General features: G+C 42.5%; 1 protein-coding gene across 1 annotated transcript in view; it reads left to right on the forward strand.

Moving 5' to 3' along the window:
* The window catches only part of KIAA0319 (KIAA0319 ortholog), a 71,711-nt gene that overhangs the window by 34,322 nt on the left and 10,182 nt on the right, over positions 1–27,207 (forward strand). The window contains exons 7-17 of the mRNA XM_077810564.1: positions 166–253; positions 1,349–1,441; positions 3,149–3,281; positions 5,547–5,775; positions 8,622–8,745; positions 10,362–10,494; positions 15,620–15,768; positions 17,362–17,513; positions 19,064–19,202; positions 23,017–23,176; positions 26,100–26,242. Of these exons, the coding sequence (XP_077666690.1) occupies positions 166–253; positions 1,349–1,441; positions 3,149–3,281; positions 5,547–5,775; positions 8,622–8,745; positions 10,362–10,494; positions 15,620–15,768; positions 17,362–17,513; positions 19,064–19,202; positions 23,017–23,176; positions 26,100–26,242 (1,543 nt within the window). The remainder of the gene's footprint in view (positions 1–165; positions 254–1,348; positions 1,442–3,148; positions 3,282–5,546; positions 5,776–8,621; positions 8,746–10,361; positions 10,495–15,619; positions 15,769–17,361; positions 17,514–19,063; positions 19,203–23,016; positions 23,177–26,099; positions 26,243–27,207) is intronic.

Below are 27,207 nucleotides of genomic sequence, written 5' to 3' on the forward strand. Positions count from 1 at the left end.
TCCCCACCACTGGGCAATGACCAGCATGCTTTGTGCATGCCTTTATAGATGGAGCCCTGGATTTCAAGTTGCTTGTTTACAGTCTGACAGGCAAATCTTTAAATGTTCAGATGATTTCTGTGAAATTCCTGCCTGTAACTGGAAACACTCTTTTCTGTGCTTCAGCTCTCAGTAGGCCTCTATGCCTTCAAAGTGACTGTTTCTGGTGAAAACGGATTTGGAGAAGGATTTGTAAATGTCACTGTCAAACCAGGTAAATCAGTTTGCCGGAATAGTAGCTAAATTTTTCAACGCAAGGGCTCGTTCGCCACCTTTTTTTAAAGCTTCATTAGTGGTTTAAAAGAATCACTAGTTGCCTAACCACACACACATATGTGTATTCAGTACCACACATTTCTTCAGGGAATTTTTTCTAAATTAAATTAAGTGCAGCGTGCGGAATCCCAAGCTGTTCCGGAGCTCCATGCACCTATGGGGAGGGGCAATATTTCACCTGTCTGTCTCCCTATACACCACCACCCCCAGCTGTTCGGTGCTGAACTGGCCCCTTTCACAAGTTAAAGCAGCCACAGCACTGATTGAACTTAGGCCATTTGGAATAGTCTCCAGCCTAGGCCTGCTGGAGCACAGTGCACTCTGACCTAACATCCTTTCCCCTGCCCTGCCCTACAGTGCCCCAGAAGGTACAGCAGGTGTTCTAGAGCTGCCTGTGCTAGCTTTATGTCACTAGGGCATGCCCCGACATCAGGGAAATTCCTAGATACTCCAATGGGGTGGCCTTAAATCCACTTTGTGTTGCTAGAGTGGCACAAAGGGGACTTCGCCTGGGCTAAGGATCTGGACCAGTAGTGGTATTTGAGCATATCATTCTTTCTCCCTAATCACTCACACTCTGGATCCTAAATTTAAGGTTAGCGGGACTGCTGTTTTACAGACCTGCAGTGTGGCTCCAAAACTGCATGGATTACTTCATGTATCCAGCTAACTGCATTGCAGCTCTCAAACTTTGCAGGAAATCAATTTTCTGATAGTGTTAGACAATATATTGAGCAAAGCTGATCAGTTTCCTCCTGTTTAATTATCTAGCTCATAGTTCTTTAAGAAAAGAAGTTTTAAGTGCTGTTCTTTAGCTTCTTACCATAGAAAATAATAGAAACTTTCCACCTAACAATCTATCTGATTTCACACACAACCTCCATTATTTTCCCCACTGCCTAAGCATTAATCTTCCTGCTCACTGGTTGGATGTTGATTTGTCTATCGTTCTGGCAGATAGCTCTCTCAGCAGAATAGAGTTCTATGCAGGTCTTCTTTAAACAAGAGTTTTCTGTTCCTCTTTTTCACACAGCAGTCAGAGTAAACCAACCACCCATAGCAGTTGCTTCCCCCAACGCACAGGAGGTGTCTTTGCCTACAACTTCTACCTTCATTGATGGCAGTCGTATGTACTGGACAACTCTTTGTTTTTATACTATAATCCTTATATAGAATTGTAATGTTGTTTCGTATGGATGGTACATTTAGTTTATTACCACCATCTCCTACTTATCATATAAGAGCCTCGGTACTATATGCTTATAACATTACATCCTCTATCTGTGTCCTATTGATGAAGCAACGGTGCTTGGTTATGATGTTTGTCAGGAAATTTGAGCCCCATCGTTTCCGTTCTAGTGTTTGTTTACCTTTTATTTTTTTTAAATATGAAAGCTTCTCTCTCTGGATCCATTTTCAAGTGGAAAGCAACATGGCCATATAGTTTGGCCTTGATTCTCCACCACTTTGCAGTCATTTATGCCTGGGAATGTGAGTGGGGAATGCTATCAAGTCACTCTTCCTGGTGGTAGTGTTTTACGTTCGCTTTGCATAGGGATAAGCTCCTGATTCACCTAGGTATGTAAGACATGCCCAACTTCAAGCATGTGAATGGTCCCACTGAAGTCGATGGAACTACTCATGTGGTTAAAGTTAGACATGTGTTTAAGTACCTTGCTGAATCAGGGCATGTATGTCTAAACAAGGAGCATGGCGGGAGATAATCAGGCTGAACGTGTATAAAATGTGAGGCTGAATGAAGTTCATTATGGAATAATCCATTCTTGAGCTCACTCTTTTTCTTTCCTTCTACTCTCTTCACCTACAGAAAGCTCAGTCAATCAGACTTCACATAATCAAGTTGTATGGGGAGGTTGGGAAGATGAAAGTCATCCTCCAATTTGGGGCCAGGGTGCAGGGCTCTGGTGCAGCCCCCTCAGCTGCTTCTCCACTTGAGCAGTGTGTTGGGAGCCACTGGATCCACAGACATACTAATCTCATAGCCTGTCCTTCCTCCAGTTCCCATTGTCATCCTTCATGCCAATCTGTTCAGGGCCAGTATGGAAATCTCTCCATGTGACATAGGCGATGCTGAGACCTCTTCTACAACTGCTTTTCTAGCTGTTCCTGCTCTTCACAGCTGTAGTATTGAGTTAAGCTTTCTAAAGGCTCCTGCCTGCCTTTGTTCCTTCTGCTTTGTCTCTGTTTTGTGTTGAATATCACTCTTCTTCATCATCATCTGAGCTGTTCTTTCTGTTTTTATTGGTGTTATTTAATCGCCAACCCTTGGGCCCCAATCATGCAAACACTTACAGATGTGCTTAACTTTACGTGCGTGCACAAGTAGTCTCATTGAACACAAAAAAGCCACTTGAACTACTCGCATATTTTAAAATTAAGCATGATTGAGGTCTAAATAGATAGCTACCTTAAGTGCTGGAGTGGAATTACCTATGGTCTTTTGGTATAATATATCCTTTCATGATTTTTTTCCTTTTTAAAATGGAATAAGGAAGCTAAATATACCCCCTTCTCAATGTAATTGCCATATTATACAATTACATATTTATAGACTTGCTGCCATTTAAAAAAATCAACGTTTACCTCAACATAACCAGGAGCTATCTTTATTTAAGTATAGGGAAATACTGCTGTGGGTCAGATGTTGTGGTTTAATACCTGTCAGCAAATTGAGATTGCTCTGTGCATTCGTGTGTGTGAACATGTCTGAAAAGATAAATATAGAAAACCAATTAAAGTTTCTTAGTATGAGAGGTTTTTAATATTCATGGTGTTAATACCAGACTCTGGTATTTTTCTTTACTTGGTATAGAAAGTAGAGATGACACTAAGATACTGAGTTACCACTGGGAGGAAATTAAAGGTCCCTTGCGAGAACAGAAGGCATCAGCTGACACACCTGTTTTGCACTTGTCTAACCTTGTTCCTGGAAATTACACTTTCCGGTAAGTGAGGTGCTTTCCCTCTTCCTGTGTTTCAAGCCTCACATCATGATTTCAGTTCAAGATTTTTTTTCTTTTTGTATGTCCTTTGGAGCAGGGACCATCTTTTTGTTCTGTTTGTACAGTGCCTGGCACACTGGGTTTCTGGTCCATGACTAGAGCTCTTAGGTGCTATGGTAATACAAATAAACAATATTCTTTGTGGTGATGTTTGCCTCCTCAAACAGAGGGCTATGGCTTTGGCAAATTGTACCCCTAAGTTTAGCTTGTTGCAGAATCTGAGGGAGTAGGATAATGCAGAAACACTTACATGGATTTCACAAGACTGACATGTTGCAGCAAATCAAAACTTGCTTTGCACCGTGGTGTTATGTAAAATGATATATCAGAATCTCAACCCCAACCCCCACCCTCCGCAATGTTTTCTATAATTGAGGAGAGACTGTTTTCATTTCATTATTTTTCATTCCACAAGTTGGAAAAGTGTCCTTGGTTTCAGTATGTAGTCAACTGTTGTAGTCATGCTCTAGAACTAACTGTAGACAGGATGGGATTAGGAGACTGATCACTGCAAAGCACTCTGGTGAGTCAATATTGCAAGAATCATTAACTTCTTCAGTAAAACCTTTTCACTGTTACCATTTGACTCCCAGCATAGCCTGCTGAAACTGGAGCCAATCCAGGTTTCTGTGCAAAAGCAGAGATTGCCATTGTAATTCTGAGTGCTTGTTCAGTATGATAAATTCTCCATTTTCTAGCAACTTCTAGTTTAGGGCCCAATCTTGCACACCCTTTATAGGCAGGACTGTCACAGACTTCAACAGGTGATTTGCCTGCTAAAGTGAGCCCTAAATTTGATATAAAATCAATTGTTATGAAATTGCTTAATAACATAACATCATTGAGGTGTTGGAACTTAGAGAGTTCACATACATGTGTGTAAAGTGTGGTGCTCTGTGCGAGTTTTGTGTGCTAATACTTGCTTTGACATATAGGTCCATATTGTGTTCTCAGTTATACAGACGCAAGTCTTGAGCTGCTCTAATGACTTCATGAGTTACTCCATATTCACAATGGTGTAAATGAGACCGAAAATTGACCCGTTGCCCATATTGGGGATGCTTCTAGAATGCCTTCCGAGCAAGGATCTTAAAGTGCTCTTCATACAATAATGAATTAAGTCTCAAAAGACCTATGTCAGGTGACCATTTATTATACCCATGTACAGGTAGGGAAACTGAAGTTCAGAGACATTAAAGTGACTTGTCCAAGGTTACAAAGGCAATCTGTCGCAAAACTGGGAATGGAACTCCGAGCACCTACCTTCTGGTCCTTTTGCTTTCACTGCAAAACTATCCTTCCTCTTATGATAAAATCGCTTTATACTGGTTTGTCGAATTTTGTGGAAAGCTTCAAAGTGCACTCCCTGCAAGTGTTCCGTTATGTACATTAGGCACAACTGAGCTCAGTTAAAGATGTGTTCTGATACCACAATGAGGAGCACAGTATAAGTACCTAAACCAGGTAGCTTTCCCTCAGAATTTCATTCACTTGTAGATTTATATCTCAATTTAAAGTATAATGGGATTTCCATTTTGTTTATTGTTAGCAGTAATATAACTTCATTGTTTTGGTATTGTGATTTAGCCTCCATTGACATTGTCTTCAAAAATTTTGGATGCTGCTAAATCCCACTAAAGTAAATAATTTTAGTTCCACAAAGGAAAAAGAGGACACTATGAATGTTAATTACTTCACCTTTGCTGTGTCTGGTATCTAATTTCAGAACTTCTCAAACAATCTTTTCTTCAGTTATTAACAGGAATTAATACATTTCAGATGGAGAGCTAAAATTGTTGGGTTCTTACTCAGTAAGTGTTGTTAGGAATTTGGGACTGGGGATGAAATATTGGCTCTGTTGAAGTCAATGGGAGCTTTGCCATTGATTTAAATGGAGTCAAAATTTCACCTGTACCCCAGAATGGGGAGAGTTTTTAAAAATTTCAGGTATATTTTCAGTATCGTGCAAGGCAGTGTTTGGAAATCGTTTCCTTATCATTTTCCTGAGACCTGAGTATAGGAATCTGGATTTCCTTTGTAGCAGTTCATCACATTAGAAACACTTTACCTTAGGGTAGGAAAGTGCTCTTGACTTTGCTTTGTTTTAGGTGTTATTTTTGCCATCTCCTGTTGCAGGAGAAACATGGGCATCTGAACTTGGCAGAAATCCAAACTAATGGATTTTCAATATCCTCCTTCCTCCTGTAGGTTAACAGTAATTGATTCAGATGGAGCAGTGAACTCCACAATTGCATCTCTGACAGTCAACAAACCAGTGGATTACCCACCCATTGCCAACACAGGACCAAATCAGGCAATAACTTTGCCTCAAAACTTCATCACACTGAATGGAAACCAGAGCAGTGATGATCATGAGATTGTCAGCTACGAGTGGTCGCTTAGCTCCAAAAGTAAAGGCAAAGTAGTAGCAATGCAGGTAAGCTTACTTCTTCTTTAATATCAAAAGCTTGATTTATCTTTTGTTTCTAATTTGAGCAAATAAATACCTAGAAATTGTCACCACGTTTGCTAGTTGTTATTTTAAATGTATGGTTACCCCTTTTGACCTTTGCAAAGTATGCAGTTCTTGTATTAAATTCTTTTTAGAATCTGTAGATCTTGTTTTCATTCCCTTTGGTGTTGTTTTAATTTATTTTGGCCAACTTTGATTTCTGTGAGCAGCTTCATTATTTGTTCGCTCTTGGTTGAACAGGAATACCAACTCCCAATTTCTCTCCTTGGATCCAGCTGTTAACAGCAGCATTATCCCTTCTGACTCAAGCATTCAAAGTCTTGCAAGTTGTTTCCATTAGGAGGAGAAATTGATGGTGGGGTCAAGTATTTCTTTGACTCAATCCCGTTTATGTACAAAGAATATACACAAAATCCTGTTTCCCTGAACACAATAGGAACAGATCAGAGGGCAGTTTCTTTGTTCACATTTCCAAACCTCTTTCCAGCCAGCACTCTGCTCCAAAAGCTCTCACTTGGCTTTCTTTCAGGGCCACATTGTAAGGTGATGAGTCATCCCTGAACTAGAGTCTGATTAAGCCACATGCACTGATGAGTCATTCCGTTGCTAGGCTCCAGCCAGTCCACAAGCCAGGAACTAGTCTGGTGACTTTCAGGGCAGGTATATATGCCTCAGAGGAGGAACAGTAGCTCAGTCTGCTCAATGTCACTCCAGGTTGAGAACTCTCCCCTACCTGCCTTAGCCTGCTCCAGCATTGTCTTGCTCCAGCCCTGGTGCTAGTCCTGCTCCAGCTATGGTCTTGCTCCGTCCCCATCATGGTTTCTGACACACATTACCAGTGCTTCCCTGGCTGGCTACTTCTCCCACAGAGAGAAAGGGCAGTACCCAAACAATACCCAGCCCCCTATGTTTTCATTCAGTCCCCAGTGAAATCCCTCCACCTAGATAGATCAGCTTCTGACCAGCCTGATATGCCTATCATTTGGGTGGTGGCTCCTGTTGTTTCCCCTCTCTTACTCCAAAAAGCAGCTTAACTGCTTTGTCATAAATGGAAGGCAGCTTTTAGATCCATCAGCTTCAGTCCTCAACATTCATCATAACAGTATCTTCCGCTCTCAGTAAAATTGTGCAGTCATATTAAAGTTAAGCCAATTTACTCTATTAATTTTTATGGCTGTTTTCCCTTTTAAGAACTCACTTTAATGAATATTATCCAGGGCTTTTTTGCACTCTGCAAGGCCTCAGATCTTAACTCTGCAGTGAGTTGACTTAATTAATTCCCAGATCATCTGAACCACAGAAGCCACTTTTGTAGGATAGATGGGTTTGTCCATGTTGAAAATGAGGATGTTTCAGGGCTTGTCTACACTCGTTTTGTACCACTATAATTATATTAGTTTAGAAACGGATTATAATTAAATTGGTACAAACCCTTAACATGGACTGAGTTATTCCCATTCATATAAGCAGCTTTCTACTGCTAAAACTGTTCATAATAGAAGGTTGCACTGATTTTAGCGATTATTGATTTCTAAATTGATACAGTGGTACAGAAACTGTGCTGACAAGCTCGAAGTCTGAGAAAGCAGGTGTCTGTACAACTTGGAACTATAGGTCTGGGAGTTATTACAGCCCAAAGCAACTCCCGTGTGTGAATGGGACCCTGGCTCAATATGTCTAATGGGCTCATCAATTATCTGATGCTGAAATGCAATGGCATGTTACAATTTCTGCTCAAGAACTGGGAATAGTCTTCATGGCTACAAAGCTGAGGATGTGAGGACTGTTGCATTTGCCAGTAGCTGATTTTTAGTACAGAAATGAGCTCTGGTTAATTGATAATAAAAATTACACTTTAGATAGTTTTAAATGACATCTTTATTCAAAGACATAGGTGGTGTTGCATCATAATTTGCTACAGCATGCATTGTTATGATGCCACAAATGATCACTTATTAATATGGTGGTTGGGACGTGAGCTATAATGGGCCCTTTACACATTTATATTTAAATATCAGATTACCACACTATTAATTGTGTGATGGGCATTATGAGAGAGTACCTGATGGGCAATTTGTGGGATCAGGATTTGGTCCTAGAGGTAAAGTCAGTGACATAACTTATTATGATATTAGTGATATTAACTTCAGTGGGCCCAGGATTTGGTCCTTCTGTATATTTTCTTTATTGACATTTTCACTAGAAGACAATGTACAATACACAATATAATGTTATAAGATGTCTTATTGATATAAAATAGATGCCCTCATAAACCTATATTATCTTCCCAATATGAATGCAATCAGATCTGTTTTTTCATTTTAATGACATTTTAGTTCAACTACGTGTTCATATTAACTGAAGGAAGCTGTTCTTTTTACAAATATTACATTTAAACAGCTTTGCTGTGTTTAAATAAAAAGACATATCATCAAGGAAACAAAAGAAATTATAATAATAATGATGATCATTTTACTTGTTAGTTATGAATGTAAATATGCTGCACAAGAAATTGTTGTTCATTGTTATTGTTTTTAAAATCAGCAATTATAGCAAAATAAGAAATTTAAATTTGACTACAAAGGAAAGACTAGTCTGTTTGCATAAGAGAGTCTGAATAGTGTATCTGAAATTTGCTTTTAAATCTATTTTTCCCTTGAGACACATTTGAGCAGACAAAATGTTTGTTGTTGTTATGAATTAAAACTGTTAGTTGGCTACTATACCAAATTGTATTGCTTAGACCATTTTGAACCTTTTGATTTTTCTTTCTTCATCTCCTATAATCTTCTGTTTTACCTCATGACTAGGGAGTGCGGACTCCATACCTCCAGTTGTCTGCAATGCAGGAAGGAGATTATACATTTCAGCTGACTATTACAGACTCAGCGAGACAGCGGTCCACAGCTGAGGTCACCGTGATTGTACAGCCTGGTAGGTAGACTGGAAACAGCTTTAGCTTTGTAGCTGATACATCAGCATCATAATTACAGCTGTTCTTGAAGGCCCTGCTTACCTGAGTTGCTTCTGCACTGAATCTCTCAGCTGGCAGACAGAGTATCCAATGGTGGCTGCATCAGAGACTCTCTTGCTTTTTCTTTTAAAGGTGAACAGCAAAGTAAAAAATAAAAATAGACTACAGCACGTCTGTGCTGAAAGCTCCCACTAAGCAGACTGCATGAGGCATTCAGCACAGAGGTACATTTTAACTGATTTTTGGAAAGCTGAAATGCAGTTCTGTGCTGAATTTCTTGCACAGCCAGCCCGCTTAGCGAGGTCATTCGGCACATAAATCAGTGCTTCTTTCAATTTTTGTTTTGCTCTGCAGTTCACCTTCAGGATTCCTTTTGTGGTTTGAATTCTCAATAGGCTTGCTTGATAAGTGTTGCTGGAAAATTGCACTATGAATTTTCAAAGATTTCCCCTTTCAAATTATCTTCTGGATTTGAAGCTGACTGATGGACACTCCAAATGGTCTAGGTCTCATCAGATTTTCATGAAGGTTTTCTCTGGGTAATGAGTTTGCCAGACTCTAGGCCCCAGCGAGGTGGGAGGGTACCAGAGTCTGGGCTGTAGCCCGAGCCCAGATGTTGGCACCAGAATTAAACAGCCCCATAGACTGAGCCACGTGAGCCCTAGTTGTCTGGCACAGGCCAGCCGCAGGTTTTTAATTGCCATGTAGACATACCGTGAGAGTACAGAGTTCTATGCAGATGACCATGCTGCAGTAAAGCTCTACTATAGCTGTTTACTGCAGTGATCAAGAACACAAATCCCAAATGCAGCCCATGTCTGTGCCTTTAAAATTGAGGACAGCATGACACTATGAAAATTTTGCTCATGAAATGTGATCTAAGGATGAGCCAATATCCTGGGAAATGGGATCATGACTGTGATCTAACTGTAACAGCAGCGATTGAAAGAAGAATCCTAGGAAACACATTGCCTTATTAAATCCTCAGCTGGCGTAAATTGGCATAACTCCATTGAAGTCAATAGCGTTTTGCTGATTAAAATCTGGCTCAAGATTCTTTCTTTTATGATCAAGGGCCATATTCATGTTGGTGGAAGTCGGTGGATTTCCACAGGGCTGGATGAATCTGACCCCACGTGCCCACTAGGAGCATATTTAAGTGGAACACAGATAAAGTAGGAAAAAATACCCCGATGCTGATGGGGCAAAGCATTTTTGAATGTTGTGTATGAGAAGATGCAAAGCTCTTTAAGTGTGATTGTGCCAGAAAAAGTGACTGTAAAAAAGACACTGGGGGGGTGGGGCAGATCTCCACATGCCCTGCCCCATTCTGTGCACCCCCTTAAATGCCAGACAGAATCTGTCCCACTGTAGGGTTTCTGCAGAACTACTTACTAACACCCTAGAGGATCTTGCAGACTCTTTTATAAACCAGACCCGTGGGATCCTTGCCTTCATATTCTTTGAGCAAATGTGCGCAGCTTATCTAAATCTCTGTATTCATTAAAAATGGCCCCAGTGATTGATAACCTCCACAGTGACTGATTAGTTGTATTTTTAAATATGATTTTTACAGAAAATAACAGTCCTCCAGTAGCGGTGGCTGGTCCAGATAAAGAATTAACATTTCCAGTAGAAAGCACTACACTGGACGGAAGCAAAAGTCATGATGACCAAGGCATTGTTTTCTATCACTGGGAAAATATCAGGTATCTAGTAAAAATGAGGTTAGTCCAATTGCTTGGCTGAAAGAGTATCCAACCCTATTATAAAGGAGACGCAAGGCCAAGAATAACTTTGGGAAACATGCTGCTTTGCTTGGTGGAGGATGGGATGGAAACTTTATGGCAGTGAGAATATGTAAAAGGTTTAAACAGAGCAAACTAATGCCCCACAATGTTGATTGGAAAACCCTTCAGACTGTTTCTTTCACTGTAAACCAGCCCTGATCCTACAAACATTTACAAATTTGAGTAGCTTTTCTCACAAAAAGTACCACCGTTTGTACACAGCCAGGAAGAAAATGGGAAGAAAGGAAGGATCTCATTTGGATACTGGGTCCCTTTGCCTCCCCACCTCCAACCAAAATATGAAAGCAAAAAGGTGTTGGATTTCCTGGTGCCATGTTATGCTGTTGCATCTAAGTGCCATTCTGCTAAGGGGGATTAGCAGCATGTCTGGTAGTGACCTACAGGAGTGTCAGATTCAACTTGAAAGCCTGTGAGATTTCTGCCTATGTCTTGTAATGAGTCATGGCAGATTAGTACAAACAAAGGTTTGTAAAAAGAATGGCAGGAACTCTCATGTCTCCCATTAAAAAGTGAACAAGAGGCTTGCACATCAGTAATATACACAGTTACCCCTGTATGTTCCTAGACTTCTCAGTAAATACAGTGGACTGAATGATAGCTTAAATCCTCTATATGTTTAAGTCCAGGCTTTCATCAACAGACTGGACTGGACTGTTTTTATGTTTAAGTATTTTAACTTTAACCTCTTTGGACAGTGATTTACAAAATTTTACAAAATTTTGTAATTGCATTTGTCTGTAGCAAGTGACCAGATACTTAATAAAAAGTAACAGATACGAACCCATTCAGCTATCACACTTGTGACGCAGCAGACATCTGGTTTGCTGGCACTCAGTATATTTAGTGACAGTGTGGAACTCCTATGATTACAGCAAATGTGGCCATAAGTGTTGCTGAAATTTTAGAGCAGGAGAGTGGGAATCAATATTCCTGGATTCTTTTCCTGCTCGTGACTTGATGTGTGACCATGGGCACCTCTGCATGCCTTAGGCCTGGTCTACAGTACGCCGTTATTTCGGAATTAGCCAAGTTACCTCGAAATAAAACTGGTTCCATCCACACGACCAAACCAATTTTTTCGATGTAAAGGGCTCTTTACTCTGATTTCTGTACTGCACCTCGGCAAGTGGAGTAGTGCTAAAATTGAGATCTCAGTTCCGGGTTACAGGTACGGTGGATGCAATTCAACGGTATTGGCCTCCGGGAGCTATCCCAGAATGCTCCCTTGTGACAGCTCTGGACAACACTCTGAACTCCAATGCACTAGCCAGGTAGGCAGTAAAAGCCCTGGGAACTTTTGAATTTCCTGTTTGGTCACCATCAGCACAGTCCACCATCACAGGCAACCATGCAGAGTCCACCATCTCAAGAGACCACACAGTCCTGGATTCGCAGACAAGCTCCAGCATGGTCCAAACGGGAGGCACTGGATCTCATTGCATGTTGGGGAGATGAATCTGTTATGGCAGTACTACGTTCCAAAAAAAGGAACGCAAATACGTATGCTAAAGTCTTCAGGGCCATGACAGAAAGAGGCTACTCCATGGACACAGAACAGTGTCATACAAAAATCAAGGAGCTCAGGCAAGCATACCAAAAAGCCAGGGAGGCGAACGGGCGCTCTGGGTAACAGCCCCATGCATGCTGCTTCTACCATGAGCTGCATGCAAACGACACCACTACCCCACCACTGTCCGTGGACACCTGCAAGGGGGGAGTTGCACAGAGCGAGGAGGATGAGTTATTGGAGGACGAAGAGGAGGAGAAGGAGGACAGTGCACAGGCGGCAAGTGGGGAATCTGTTTTTCCTCCCTAGCCAGAAACTCTTCTTAACGCTGGAGCCAACAGCCTCCCCCTACTCCCAAAGCATGCTCCCAGACCATGACCCTGGAGGCACTTCTGGTGAGTGAGAGCTTGATCGGAGCCATGCAGTTGGGGTTGGGGGAAAACCAGCCGCGTGGGCTGTTCACGTTTCGTTTAAAGGACTCATCCCTTCTCAGAACCTCATCGGAGCCACACTGGGCTGTTCACGTTTAGTTTAAAGGGCTCCTCCCTGCTCAGAGCTTCATCGGAGCCCCGCTCTGTGTGTGTGTGTGGGGGGGTGTTGTGTGAAGCGATCGTCCGAGACAGCCTGCAGGCTGCCTGCAAGCTGAATTCTGTTGCCTGGCCACTGCCTGCAAGCTGAATTCTGTTGCCTGGCTGCATGTGATGGCTTACTCACTCGAAAGTGGCAGGCACTTCAATATAAGAGGCAAAATGAGACCTTGTACAGAAAGAATATGTGCTGTGTGCTATGAATTGCCTGTTTCACTGAGGAACAGTGTTCCCTTTGTTCTCTAAAATGTATCTTTTAAAATACTACCCTCCGTTTTTCTCCTCCTGCAGCAGGTGCAAATGTTTCAATGCAGCCCCTATCTACTCAGTCCCAGAGGCTGGTCCAGATTAGAAGGCGGAAAAAACGAACTCCGGACGACATGTTCGCCGAGCTCATGCAGTCCTCCCGCACTGATAGGGCCCAGTTGAATGCGTGGAGGCAAACTGTTGCGGAGTCACGTAAAGCGTTACATGAATACGAAGAGAGGAGGGACGTGCGCGATGACAGCAGGCAGGATGCTATGGTCAAGCTCATGGGGAAGCAAACTGACATGCTCCGCTGTATGGTGGATCTAATGCGGGAAAGGCAGCAAGACCACAGACTACTGTCGCAGCCCCTGAATAACCGCTCTCCCTCCTCCCCAAGTTCCATAGCGTCCTCACCCAGACGCCCAAGAACATGGGGTGGGGAGGCTACGGGGACCCGCACAAGCAGCGGAAAGCTGGCATATCCTAAATTTTGATTTCATTTCTGGACTTGTCCTTCCCTCCTCCTCCACCCCCCTAACCTAATACCTCCCTTCCCCGTCTAGCTTCCGATTTCTCTCAATGTTTTGTGCCACAAATAATATAGAATGGTTTTTAAACAATTGTGACTTTATTTCCTTTAATATATATATGGGGGCAGGTAACTTGAAGAGAAACAAACACAACTCTCACACCGTACCCTGGCCAGTCATGAAACTGGCTTTCAAAGCTTCCCTGATGCGCAGCGCGCCCTGCTGTGCTCTTCTAATTACCCTGTTGACTGGCTGTGCAAAACTGGCCGCAAGGCGAGTTGCCTCAACCTCCCACCCTGCCATAAACATCTCCCCCTTACTCTCACAGATATTGTGGAGCACACAACAAGCAGCAATTACAATTGGAATACTGGTTGTGCTGAGATCTAACCGAGTCAGTAAACTGCGCCAGCGCGCTTTCAAACATCCAAATGCACATTCTACCACCATTCTGCCCTTGTTCAGCCTATAGTTGAACTGCTCCTTACTACTGTCCAGGGTGCCTGTATGGCTTCATGAGCCATGGCATTAAGGGGTAGGCTGGGTCCCCGAGGATAACTACAGGCATTTCAATATCCCCAACAGTAATTTTCTGGTCTGGGAAGTAAGTTCCTGCCTGCAGCTTTTGAAACAGACCAAAGTTCCTGAAGATGCGAGAGTCATGCACCTTTCCCGGCCATCCCACGTTGATGCTGGTGAAACGTCCCTTGTGATCCACCAGTGCTTCCAGCACCATGGAAAAGTACCCATTGCGGTTTATGTACTGGCCGCCCTGGTGTTCCCGGGCCAAGATAGGGATATGCATTCTATCGCCCCGCCGCAGTTAGGGAACCCCAGTGCATTAAAGCCATCCACAATGGTCTGCACGTTTCCCAAAGTCACTACCCTTGATAGCAGCTGGTCAATGATTGCATTGGCTACTTGCAGCACAGCAGCCCTCACAGTAGATTTGCCCACTCCAAGCTGATTCCCGACTGACCAGTAGCTGTCGGGCGTTGCAAGCTTCCACAGGGATATCACCACTCACTTCTCAACTGTCAGGGCAGCTCTCATCTTGGTATTCCTGTGCTTCAGGGCAGGGGAAAGCAACTCACAAAGTTCCATGAAAGTGGCCTTACGCATGCGAAAGCTTTGCAGCCACTGGGAATCATTCCATACCCGCAACACTATGCAGTCCCACCAGTCTGTGCTTGTTTTCTGGGCCCACAATCGGCGTTCCATAGCATGAACCTGGCCCAACAGCACCATGATCTCCTAATCGCCACATGCCGTGCCGTCTGTGTCCATGTCCTCATCACTATAGTAATTGTGTGTCGTCGCTTCATTGCCTGGTTTTGCAGGTACTGCACATACTGCTGGATAATGCGCGAGGTATTTACAATGGTCAAAACTGCAGCGGAGATCTGATCGGGCTCCATGGCTATGGCTCCTGCACAGATAATCCTGGAAAAAGGGCGCGAAATGTAGGAGAGCAGAGTGGCAGCGGAAGCTGTGCTGTTTGGTTCATGGTAGCCAAACAACAGTGGAAAATGGTTGTCTTCTGTGGCTTTCACGGAGTTGGGAGCCCAGGACAGACAACATGGAGAAGCTCGGAAGCGTGGCAATAGCGGGAGAGCAGAGTTGGTGGCGGAAGCTGTGCTGCTCGGTTCATGATGGCCAAGTAGAGTTGAGTTGGAGAGGTGGATTCATAGTAGCAGAAGAGCAGCGGTGCACCGTCTGCTGAAAGCAGTATGGTGTCTGCACGCCAAAAAGGCGCGAAACGATTGTCTGCCATAGCTTTCTGATGACACACACCCAGAAACACCCGCGAGAATGTTTTTACGCCACCATGCACTGGGAGCTTAACCCAGAATTCACAATCTGCCGAATTCATGTGCTTTAGTGGGGACACAGAAGACGGAATGTATAAAATAGCTTCCGAAAATTCAAATAGAATAATTTCGAAATAATTTCGTACTGTAGACGTACCCTTAGTTTATCTCTAAAACAGATACAAAAATTCAAATTCTGTGAGCCAAATTCATGCCTGGTGTAATTCCAGTACAGTCAGTGCTTAGACACTGTGGTTACAAATACAAATAGACTGAATGACGGAGGGACACGAAGGGGAGAATTTGTCCTGATTATTTTCCTGTGGTGTTTTGTTTCAGTGGTCCAACCACTGTGCAAATGGGAAACATTGACAAAGCAGTGGCAACTGTAACTGGTTTACAGGTTGGTACCTATCACTTCCGACTGACAGTGAAAGATTATCAGGAATTAAGCAGCACAGCTACACTCTCTGTTACAGTTAAGGAAGGTAAGCCGAATCACCCCTTCATGTGCAAAGCAATGTGACTTATGTTGATCATTTAGAAAATGGGAGGAAATTAGTACAGAACTAGATTACAGATTTGGTTTCAAGGGAACTCGGAGAAACCTACTGGACTAAAACCAATATCTAATCAAGAGATATTGTTTCTTATATGACTGTAATATCGTTACTTCTAGGACTTTCTTTAAGTTAATTACATATGCAAATATATTTATTAATTGTTTAATAAATGTCCATGGGAATGTGTTAACCTCAGCATGTATCCTTCGTGAATAGAATAATATTGCACTCTCACAAAGTTAGCAGCAGCTGCCTGTGTGGTTAAAATAATACTCAAACACAGGCTCAAGTTCCAGCTAAAATCTCACAGTAATTATGTGTTTGTTCATCTGTAGGACAGAGACAGAGAAACAGTGTTTTGCCCCACATTCACCCCGCAGAAAGCCCTGCTGTAGTTACAATGCTGTTTTTCTGCTGTCCTGCACTATATAACAGGAGTGGCCAAAGTACAACTCTGGAGAAAAATGCAATCTACACTTCACCCTCCACTTTACATTCATCTTTAATAGGGAGATGCAGAGGGCGGGGGTAGCCAATCCCAGCATCTATTGTTCCCTCTTGGTCTGAATATTTAGGGGCCGATTATCTCCATGGGCTTGCATCCCTTGTTAAAGATGCTGTGTTCTATTGCATGTAAATCAGCTGAGGCCCTTATCACAAAATTTGTTTGTGCGTATTCTGCCAAGTTATTTGTTTGTAGCCTTACCTGCCATTCCACTCTGTAAATATGGCACCTTCTTACTCAACAGAGCTGGCTTTAGTAACAAAAATGTGTTTTTAATGCTTTTTACGCTGGTTAGCACTGCAGCACCAGCACAGCTGGGGGAAAGATCTGGTCTCTATTCCTTCATGTGCATCATCAACAGAACTGTTTACCAAATTCCAATTACACATCCAATCGGTGACACCTGTGCAAACCCACAGAAGGCAAAGGAGCTGCACAGATATTGCTGAGGGCATAGTTTGAAGACAACATGGCTGCACAGGTGCCCCTGAGGACCTCATTTGAGCTCTGGAAGGCTGTACAAGATGATCAAGAAGAGAAGAACCCAGCTTGACTCTCAGATCCCAAGTTGAGTTTATGAGGCTAGGACTTGTGAAAAAAAATCTTTTTCTTTGTAAACTGAGAAAATCTAATCTGGAAATTGAGAGAGAATAAATATAGAACCCCAGAGTGCCGTATTTACAGGGTCACTTTTCAAAGTGGGAGCACGCTTCAATAGTAATCCTGTCAGTAATGTAGCTCTTTTTCTAGACTCTAGTAATCCTGGGGTAAAATTCAGCCCTGCCATAACTGCTTCATTGACTTCAGGAGAATCGTAGGCCTTCTCTCACTGGGGCTGAATTTCACCTACTCCCTTGCTGACACTTTTGAACAGAATTATTTTCGTTGTCTTTGGCTGTCTGAAATGCAGAGTATTATACTGTGGAGAGGCTGTGTGTGTTTGCAATTGTGTATCATTTACATCTTGCACCTTTTGAGAGAAAACTCTCCTGCTTTACTGTCTTTGTGGTTAGAAAACAACAGTCCTCCCCGGGCTCATGCAGGAGGCAAACACATTCTTGTGCTTCCTAATAACTCTATTACATTGGATGGCTCACGGTCTACTGACAACCAAGGGATTGTATCATATCTGTGGATTCGGGATGGCCAGAGCCCAGCAGCTGGTGTAAGTATTTTGAAAGTATTTAACTGGAGACGAAATCTGCCCTCTCTTGCATACATGCAAGCCCTCTGACTTCAATGTACCATGCTGGCAGATGTGCCCAGTCAGTCGCTATAGGGATTGGTGTTACATCTGGTTTTATTTCACAACTCTATATTAATAAACTGGTACAAGGGGTAAATGGCACTTTAATTACATTTGCAGAGTATACTCTGTTTGGAGGGCCAAAGCAGTCAGGACAGAGATGCCAAAGACACTAGATAGAGAGCTTAGAAATATGGCCATGTGATAGTAAAATGAGACTCATCTGGGGAAAATACAAGCTAATGCGCCTGAGGGAAAATAATGTGAAACCCAGATATTCAAAAAGGAGGAAGATCATTGTAAAGCAAAAGTGCTGATAAAGCCTGAAGAATGAGGGCAGGCAGCAAATCCGATATGAACTTGCAATGTGAGATGATAACAAAGAAAGCAAAGAGCTGATGATCTAGCTCAATAGGACACCGGTGGAACTACCCCCAGAATGTTGAGTGTGGGTCAGAGCTCTTTGGCGTCAGAAAGATGGTGACAAATTGGCAGGAACTGAGGTGGGAGGAGCAAAATGATTATGGATCTGAAGGGAGTGATTTATGTGAGAATATTAAAAGAACTAAATAGGCTTCGCATAATAACAACAGAGAGTGATGACAACAGTCTGCATATAAAGGGCATAAACACCAAGGAAGGAGAGGAATTGTCTAGAGTCCAAGGAGATAGAATTAAGAATATTGGGGTAAAATTTAAAAACAAAAATGTAGACTGAGTCTTATATTTTCAAACAGATGTGCATCTAAGTACTACGGTATGTCAGCCTTGAACACACAATATCCTTTTACTAGCTTTATCGAAGGTGCCCACGCTGCATGGGCATGTACACAGCACTAAGGCTACGTCTGTGCTGCAGCTGGAGGTGTAATCTGCAGTTTGTGTAGACATACCATACCTGGGCTATCTCTAATCTACTTAGCTTGCTAAAAATAGCAGTGAGGGGGCGCAGCGGTGTGGCTTGTACAGTCCATGCTGAAACCCACTGTGCTGTGTCCTCACTGCTAATTTGAGAGAGCTAACTAGATTAAAACTAGCATGGGTATGTCTACACAAACTGCAATTACACTTCCAGTTGCACTGTAGACATAGCCTGATTAACACCTCCAAAACTTGCACTGGTCCATTGTAAACCCTGAGAATTCTGGGAAGGATTCTTTCAGGGTGGTCCCTTTGTTGTTTGTTTTGAAGGTCTGAGGGCAAGCTTTGTGGTGGATTTTCCATTGCAGACAACTATTAAATCAAGATTTGATGTTTTTCTAAAAGATCTGCTCTAGGAATTATTTTGGAGAAGCTCAATAGCCTGTGTTATACAGGAGCCCAGACTGGATAATCACAGTGATCCCTTCTGTCCTGGAATCTATGAATTCACATTCTGCAGTTAGACGGATGTACAGCTTGCAAGCCTCTGTCCTCTCAAGGAGTATAACCCTCTGCTGCTGTCTTTTTTTTTTTTTTTTTTTTTGCAGGATGTGATACATGGCTCAGACCATGAGGCAGTTTTGCAGCTAACCAATCTTGTGGAAGGACTCTATACTTTTCACTTGAAAGTCACAGATGCTAAAGGAGATTCAGCTATTGACACTGCTACTGTTGAAGTGCGGCCTGGTATGATCATTAAAAGGTCATCTATAAGCTGTGTATACCTCCACATCTCTTCTTTCCTGTTGGCAAGATGCTGTCGGGTTATAAATCATGGCTCTGATTCACCACTGCCTTGCATTGTTATTTACACCGGTTTAAAGTGGATGTAAAATAGTGTCACCTGAATTCTCCCTTTACGTTGTGACAGGGTTGGGCTAGATGGCTATAGGAGAGTAATCGAAGGCAGATATATTAGCCCCAGGCTAAGTAGGTCCCTTTTCCCTGGTAACAGGGAAGGTTCCAGAACAATCAGGAACCTTATGGAGACAATTAAGACAGGCTGATTAGAACACCTGCAGCCAATCAAGAAGCTGCTAGAATCCATTAAGGCAGGCTAATCAGGGTACCTGAGTTTTAAAAAGGAGCTCACTTCAGTTTGCGGTGTGCATGTGAGGAGCTGGGAGCAAGAGGCACTAGGAGCTGAGAGTGAGAACGCGGACTGTTGGAGGACTGAGGAGTACAAGCATTATCGGACACCAAGAGGAAGGTCCTATGGTGAGGATAAAGAAGGTGTTGGGAGGAGGCCATGGGGAAGTAGCCCAGGGAGTTGTAGCTGTCGCACAGCTATTCCAGGAGGCACTCTAGACAGCTGCATTCCACAGGGCCCTGGGTTGGAACCCAGAGTAGAAGGTGGGCCCGGGTTCCCCCCAAATCCTCCCAACTCCTGGTTAGACACAGGAGGAGTCGACCTGGACTGTGAATTCAGAAAAACGGCCAGGCTGAGGGCTGCCGTGAAGCTCCAAGGCGAGCAAATCCGCCAATAAGCACAAGACCCACCAAGATAGAGCAGGAACTTTGTCACAACGTGCATTGGTCATACTGTTGTACGTCCACTTTGCACAGGTATAAATGCTTGCATCCTTTTCAGTCAGTGGAGAATCAGGCCCCATAGTTTAAAAAAAGTTGCCTTATTGATTATATTACAGGTAAGAGGTTTTATTTTTTAAAACTGAAAGACGTATCTATATTACTTATTTTCCATTATTTGTTTCAATTCTGCATTTCAGTCATTTTGGACAATGCAAAGAGACCATTCATTTTTATTTTTAGTCACTTACCACTCAGTTACACTTCCTGGTTCTAATGTCCAGTTGCAATGTTTGGGTGAAAAAATGCTTCCACGGAATCTTCATTTGCTTAAATAAGATTTAATTTCTATTGGAATGTTTCCTCTTGGTTTTAAGATGACAGGTTTCAGAGTAGCAGCCATGTTAGTCTCTATTTGCAAAAAGAAAAGTACTCCTTTTCTTCTTGGTTTTAAGTTTTTTGTAAAACTTATTTGGGAATGGATAGTTTTGTGATGAAGGCCTGGGGCGGATGTTTGGGAGATCTTAATTCTAATCCTGGTTCTGCCACGGATTTCCTGTGTGATTGTGGCCAAGTCACTTAGCCTCTATGCCATGTGTTCTTCATCTGTACAATCAGGATAATACTTATGTCCCTGGGTTGCTGTGAGGCTTGTGATATTTGTAAAGCTCCATAGAAGGGCAAAATATTATTACCTATTTTGTTCATTTCCTCTGGGGCACCTGCCATTGGCCGCTGTCGGAAGACAGGATACTGGGCTAGATGGAGCTTTGGTCTGATCCAGTATGGTCGTTCTTATGTTCTTATTATAGTTAACAAAACCTACAATTACCGAGTTAAATTTGCCTCTAAAATGTGTCTAACTTTTCTGTCCCAAGTTTATATTCCTCATTTAGACTCACTTGAACACATGCTGTCCCAGTAGTGATGGATTTAAGCACATGCTTAATTGCTTTTCCTGACTCTGGGCCTTAAAGACTGATAAAACCCTCCCTAAATGCGGTCTCAGGAGAAGGTGACATCAGAGTTTTTTTTACATGGATGACATATAAATGAGTGTGAGTTCACTCTCACGTTTTAAAGCATTGAACTCAAGCACTGTGACTTAACTCAGTGACTTTCAACCTTTCCAGACTACTGTACCCCTTTCGAGAGTCTGATTTGTCTTGCCTACCCCAAGTTTCACCTCGCTTACAAACTACTGACTTATAAAATCAGACATAAGAATACAAAAGTGTCACTATTACTGAAAACTTGCTGACTTTCTTGTGTTTACCATATAATTATAAAATAAATCAATTGGAATATAAATATTGTCCTTACATTTCAATGTATAATACATACAGCAGTATAAACAAGTATATAGTATATAGAGCAGTATAAACAAGTCACTGTCTGCATGAAATTTTAGTTTGTACTGACTTCGCTAGTGCTTTTTATGTAGCCTGTTGTAAAACTGGCCAAATACTTAGATGAGTTGATGTACCGCCTGGAAGACCTCTGCGTACCTCTAGGGCTACACGTACCCCTGGTTGAGAACCACTGACTTAACTGACTGGGTCTGGTCTCTTTATACATGAGCAACCCCTGCAGGACAGCTGGTGAAGAGACTTGGCATTAGCTGTAAAGGTTCGTTGATTCTCATTCCTGTATGTAGAAACAGTGCTGGATTGTAACCAACTGGAGTAGAGGGTAATGAAATAGAAACTTAGATATTCTGGTATGTTTCAAAATTAACAAAGTACCCTTCCAAATTACCTTCCCTTGTAGAGATCAAGGGTAGGGGAACCTGGGTTACTAATCACACCCTTCAGTCAATACTGAAATATTTGCAAAAAGAAAAGGAGTACTTGTGGCACCTTAGAGACTAACCAATTTATTTGAGCATAAGCTTTTGTGAGCTACAGCTCTGTCAAGGTTTCTCCCCCACTCTGAACTCTAGGGTACAGATGTGGGGACCTGCATGAAAAACCTCCTAAGCTTATCTTTACCAGCTTAGGTCAAAACTTCCCCAAGGTACAAAATATTCCACCCGTTGTCCTTGGACTGGCCGCTACCACCACCAAACTAATACTGGTTACTGGGGAAGAGCTGTTTGGACGCATCCTTCCCCCCAAAATACTTCCCAAAACCTTGCACCCCACTTCCTGGACAAGGTTTGGTAAAAAGCCTCACCAATTTGCCTAGGTGACTACAGACCCAGACCCTTGGATCTTAAGAACAATGAACAATCCTCCCAACACTTGCACCCCCCCTTTCCTGGGAAATGTTGGATAAAAAGCCTCACCAATTTGCATAGGTGACCACAGACCCAAATCCTTGGATCTGAGAACAATGAAAAAGCATTCAGTTTTCTTACAAGAAGACTTTTAATAAAAATAGAAGTAAATAGAAATAAAGAAATCCCCCCTGTAAAATTAGGATGGTAGATATCTTGCAGGGTAATTTAGATTCAAAAACCTAGAGAAGCCCTCTAGGCAAAACCTTAAGTTACAAAAAAGATACACAAAAGAAATAGTTATTCTATTCAGCACAATTCTTTTCTCAGCCATTTAAAGAAATCATAATCTAACACATACCTAGCTAGATTACTTACTAAAAGTTCTAAGACTCCATTCCTGGTCTATCCCCGGTAAAGACCAGCATATAGACAGACACACAGACCCTTTGTTTCTCTCCCTCCTCCCAGCTTTTGAAAGTATCTTGTCTCCTCATTGGTCATTTTGGTCAGGTGCCAGCGAGGTTACCTTTAGCTTCTTAACCCTTTACAGGTGAGAGGAGCTTTCCCCTGGCCAGGAAGGATTTCAAAGGGGTTTACCCTTCCCTTTATATTTATGACAAGCTCACTTCATCGGATGCATGATGCCACAAGTACTCCTTTTCTTTTTGTGAATACAGACTAACACGGCTGTTACTCTGAAACCTGAAATATTTGCCTGTCTCTGAAAAAACAGTGTGTTTGTTTTCTCAGACCCTAAAAAAAATGGTCTGGTGGAGTTGATTTTGCAAGTGGGAGCTGGCCAGCTGACTGAGCAACAAAAGGACACCCTGGTGAGACAGCTAGCAGTGCTGCTGAACGTCTTGGATTCAGACATCAAAGTTCAGAAGATACAAGCCTATTCAGATTTAAGGTATTCAGATATCAGGATGTGTGGGATTATGGAGGTGACAGCTCCCCTGTGACATCCTAAAAGAAAAGTTAAAATATTGTGATAGATGCTAACGGGTTGCGTGTTAGGGGTCACTTGTGTATAAGTACCTAGGGAAACTCTACAGTATCTGCACTCAGAAAGTCATTAAAGGATATTGTGCAGCTTAAAGCACTCTTCTTTGTCTGGGCTGTTAGACCTTTCTGAGTTTCTTTTGCGTTGCAGAGAAGCCGCACAAAATTGTCACATCGTCTTTTCCAAATCTTGCAGTCCAAGGGGGAGTATTGGACTAGGGGCTTCCCAAGTGAAAACTGATGAGGCTGAGGGAGGGAAAGGAGCATCAGTGAGAGAGGCAGCCCAATGTAGTTGCTTCTTGGGACAGGGCAGTTGAGCTTTATGTGAGCTTTTTGCAAAAGCGAGATGTCTATATGCCATTTTTTACTACCTCTGTGCAAGGAAATAGGACTTGTATACATTTTATAAATAAATAAGCTACACTGAGGCCAGATCTACATTAGAAACTTTTGCTAATTAAGCCATGTCAGTTAGGGGTATGGTCTTTTTTGTGTGTGAGAACATTTCTGTACCAGCAAAAGCCTTACTATAGGTGCAGTTATGCTGGCATAAAAGTGCTTTTGCCAGTATAACTTATTTTGCTTGAAGAATGGATATAAGTTATACCAGCAAAATACTATAAGCAGATTTTCCTTTCAAGATGGCTTTTTAACTGACAGTATTTTGTGGGGCTGCAGGATGGCAGCAGTTAGATTTCAAAAGACAATTTTTACTTTTCAAAACTAGTAAATGAGCTTTGTGATTCTTCTTGACTCTGCCAAAGCTCATAACTAGTAGCTTTTTGTGCAGCTGCATGGAAGAGTAAAGAGAAGTTGAGAGAGATTTCCCTGGAGCATATGCTTTAGCAATATTAGTTCTTCTACGGGTGGTAAAATCCCTGAAGTAGGAATCTGGAACTCGAGAACCTCATTTTAAAAAACCTCCCTGCAGACACTTCTTTCGCATCTTTCGCTCTATTTCAAAGAGACTGCATTTATTTATCTTGATGTCTTTGTTTCATTTACTGTCTTTGTCCTTCCAAAGGCTAGATGGAGTGAGACAGAGAGACTGTCACAATAAGCAAATGTTTCTTTAAGCAAATGTACTTGTCTGGGCCAGGTCTGTGTGATCAAAGCTTCTTTTTGTTTCCTCTCTCAACTGTTTGATGCCCCGGGTGCTTTAGATGCTTTTTCACAATCAGTATTGGGGACCCCTGGGTAAGTGATGAGCAGAAGGTCACTGAGCATGCTCAGTAGTCTACCTGGCTTCTGAGTAGTATGGAGAAGTGTGTATATAGGGCCTACCAAATTCACTGTCATAGGATTTTAAAAATCATTAATTTCATGATTTCAGCTATTTAAATCTGAAATTTCAGTGCTGTAATTGTAGGGGTCCTGACCCAAAAAGGAGCTGTGAGGGGGTCACAAGGTTATTGTAGGGAGGATTGCAGTACTGCTACCCTTACTTCTGCAAGGCTGCGGGCAGTGGCGGCTGCCTTCAGAGCTGGGCAGCTGGAGAGCGGCGGCTGCTGGCTGGGAGCCCAGGTCTGAAGGCAGAGCCGCCGCCAGCAGCAGCACAGAAGTAAGGATGGCCTGGGTATGGTACTGTCACCCTTACTTCCTCACTACTGCCTGCAGAGTTGGGCTCTCAGTCAGCAGCCGCCACTCACTGGCTGCCCAGCTCTGAAGGCAGCAGCGCAGAAGTAAGGATGGCCTGGGTATGGTATTGCCACCCTTACTTCTGTGCTGCTGCTGGCAGGGCACTGCCTTCAGAGCTGGGTGCCCAGCCAACAGCCACCATTTGCTGGCTGCCCAACTGTGAAGGCAGCACAGAAGTAAGGGTGGCAATACCACGAGCCTCCTAAAATAACCTTGCGATCCCCTCAGCAACTCCCTTTGGGTCAGGACCCCCAGTTTGAGAAACACTGGTCTCCTCCATGAAATCTGTACAGTATAGGGTAAGAGCACACAAAAGACCAGATTTCACGGGGGAAGACCAGATTTCACAGTCTGTGACGCGTTTTTCATGGCCATGAATTTGGCATGACTCTACGTATATACAATGGATGCATTTGAGTGGCAGATTCAGAGCAAAAAGACTGGAAATGGTTGCACACAGCCGAGCCTACCACAGATTTCTGTGTAGCTTGCACATCTACTGAGACCTGACAATGCAGTTGATGGAATCTATTCAGATGACTAGTCTTTCAACTATCTTCCTAAATTAATTAATTGATTTTTTTAAAATAATTTTTGGCATCTATTCAGAGCTCTATGCACCTCCCAAAATTTAAAAGTACACTATTAGAAAATGTAATACCATCACTACAATATTTCAAATCCCAATGACTAATTTCCAATTAAAAGACTCTTCCCCCCCCCCCGCAAAAGAAAACCCCAAAGCATCCCATCAAATGCAGCATAACATGACACAATGATTTTAGATGGGCTCTCTCTTAATTGCCAATCCCCCAGTGCCCTGATCCAGTCTTCTCATTGACTGCAGTGGGTGTTGGATCAGACCTTAGATGCTTGTGGGAAAGGGTGTGGGGGCTTTGCAGTGGGCCTGGAAGTTTAACAAATGGGAAGACGAGGGAAGGAAGAGTGTGTCCCCCTCTCCTCCGCTTTCTCCCATGAAGCTGAGGAGCTAGAGAACTGTTACTGCTCCTGAACTACATGGTAGTGCAATGGCCATGTCACTGGGATGAATTTGGTTAACCCAGTGGCAGATTAAATAATATCTATACACCAAACTTCTAATTTCCAGAGTATGGGCTCTTACAATCAAATTGAAAAATATTAGCTCCTTGGACATCATCAATCTTAATTTTGTTTGTGCATTTTCTCTGCAGCACAGCGGTTGTATTCTATGTGCAGAATGGGCACCCTTTCAAAGTAATAAAGGCTTCAGATGTCGCACGGATGCTGCATGTGCAGCTGCGAAAGGAGAAGGCTGACTTCCTGCTTTTTAAAGTTCTGCGGGTTGACACAGCTGGTATGTTCTGCCTGCTGCTTCCTATTTCGTGAGTTTTACAGCCATCAGAATGTTAATTAGCATAGGCAACATGGTATACAGTGTGCCGGAGCTTCCTCTCTACACAGTTCTGCATTTGGTTTTCTGAATGATGAGGCTGATAATGCCTGAAATATCTGGTTATCTAGGGCAGATTTTTGCCCGTTACTTACTTTCCTTTTAAAGATACAAGTGGCAAAGAGTATGATGGCTGTCAATCATTTTGTAAACTAAGGCTCATTGCTGTATACTAGGAAATGTACCATGTTGGGAAACCATGTTGTAACACTATACTATCCCAGTGGTGATATAATACTGTTTGTTCTTACTCTGGATGGGACAAACCATGCTGTAACCATAATATAGAATTTGTGTTATATCCCTGGTTCTTTTGAGGTTATTACACTGTTCCCCAACAGGATTATAATATGATTCGTTCCTACCTCCCCAAGCAAAATGGTCAGGCCATCATTGTATTATAACGCAGTCCCCTAATGTGGTAAATAGTCTAGTGTAGACAGGCCTCTCGTATTTCTTCATAATGAGAGATCTTTTCATAATGATGGTTGGGGCTTTCAAGTCAAGTTTTAATCTGCTGTAAAGTTGCAGTGCTGCTGGGAATTAGAACACTTCATGACACTGGGGCATTACAGATCTGAATTTGTTATAATTTATAGCCAAAAGGGAGTTTTTTGCTGAGGATCAGAATTCAAGGGGAGAGATATAAGCTGTAGCTCTAAAATAGTCATTTATTAATAGGGTTTATTTTTGAATTTACTCCCTGAGGAAAAAACTACAGCTGTTATACTGTAAAAATTAAATGGTTTTTTTTTTCACTTTGAAATAGAAGAAAACTGAAGGTATAATTTTCAAATTTGCAGTCACTTACTTTTTATTCACATAGCAGGTTTTAAGGCAAAAGAAAGCCGCTGCAAGTTTTATGTATT

The sequence above is a fragment of the Eretmochelys imbricata genome, chromosome 2, assembly GCF_965152235.1.
Source record: "Eretmochelys imbricata isolate rEreImb1 chromosome 2, rEreImb1.hap1, whole genome shotgun sequence".
In the NCBI taxonomy this organism is placed as follows: Eukaryota; Metazoa; Chordata; order Testudines; family Cheloniidae; genus Eretmochelys; species Eretmochelys imbricata.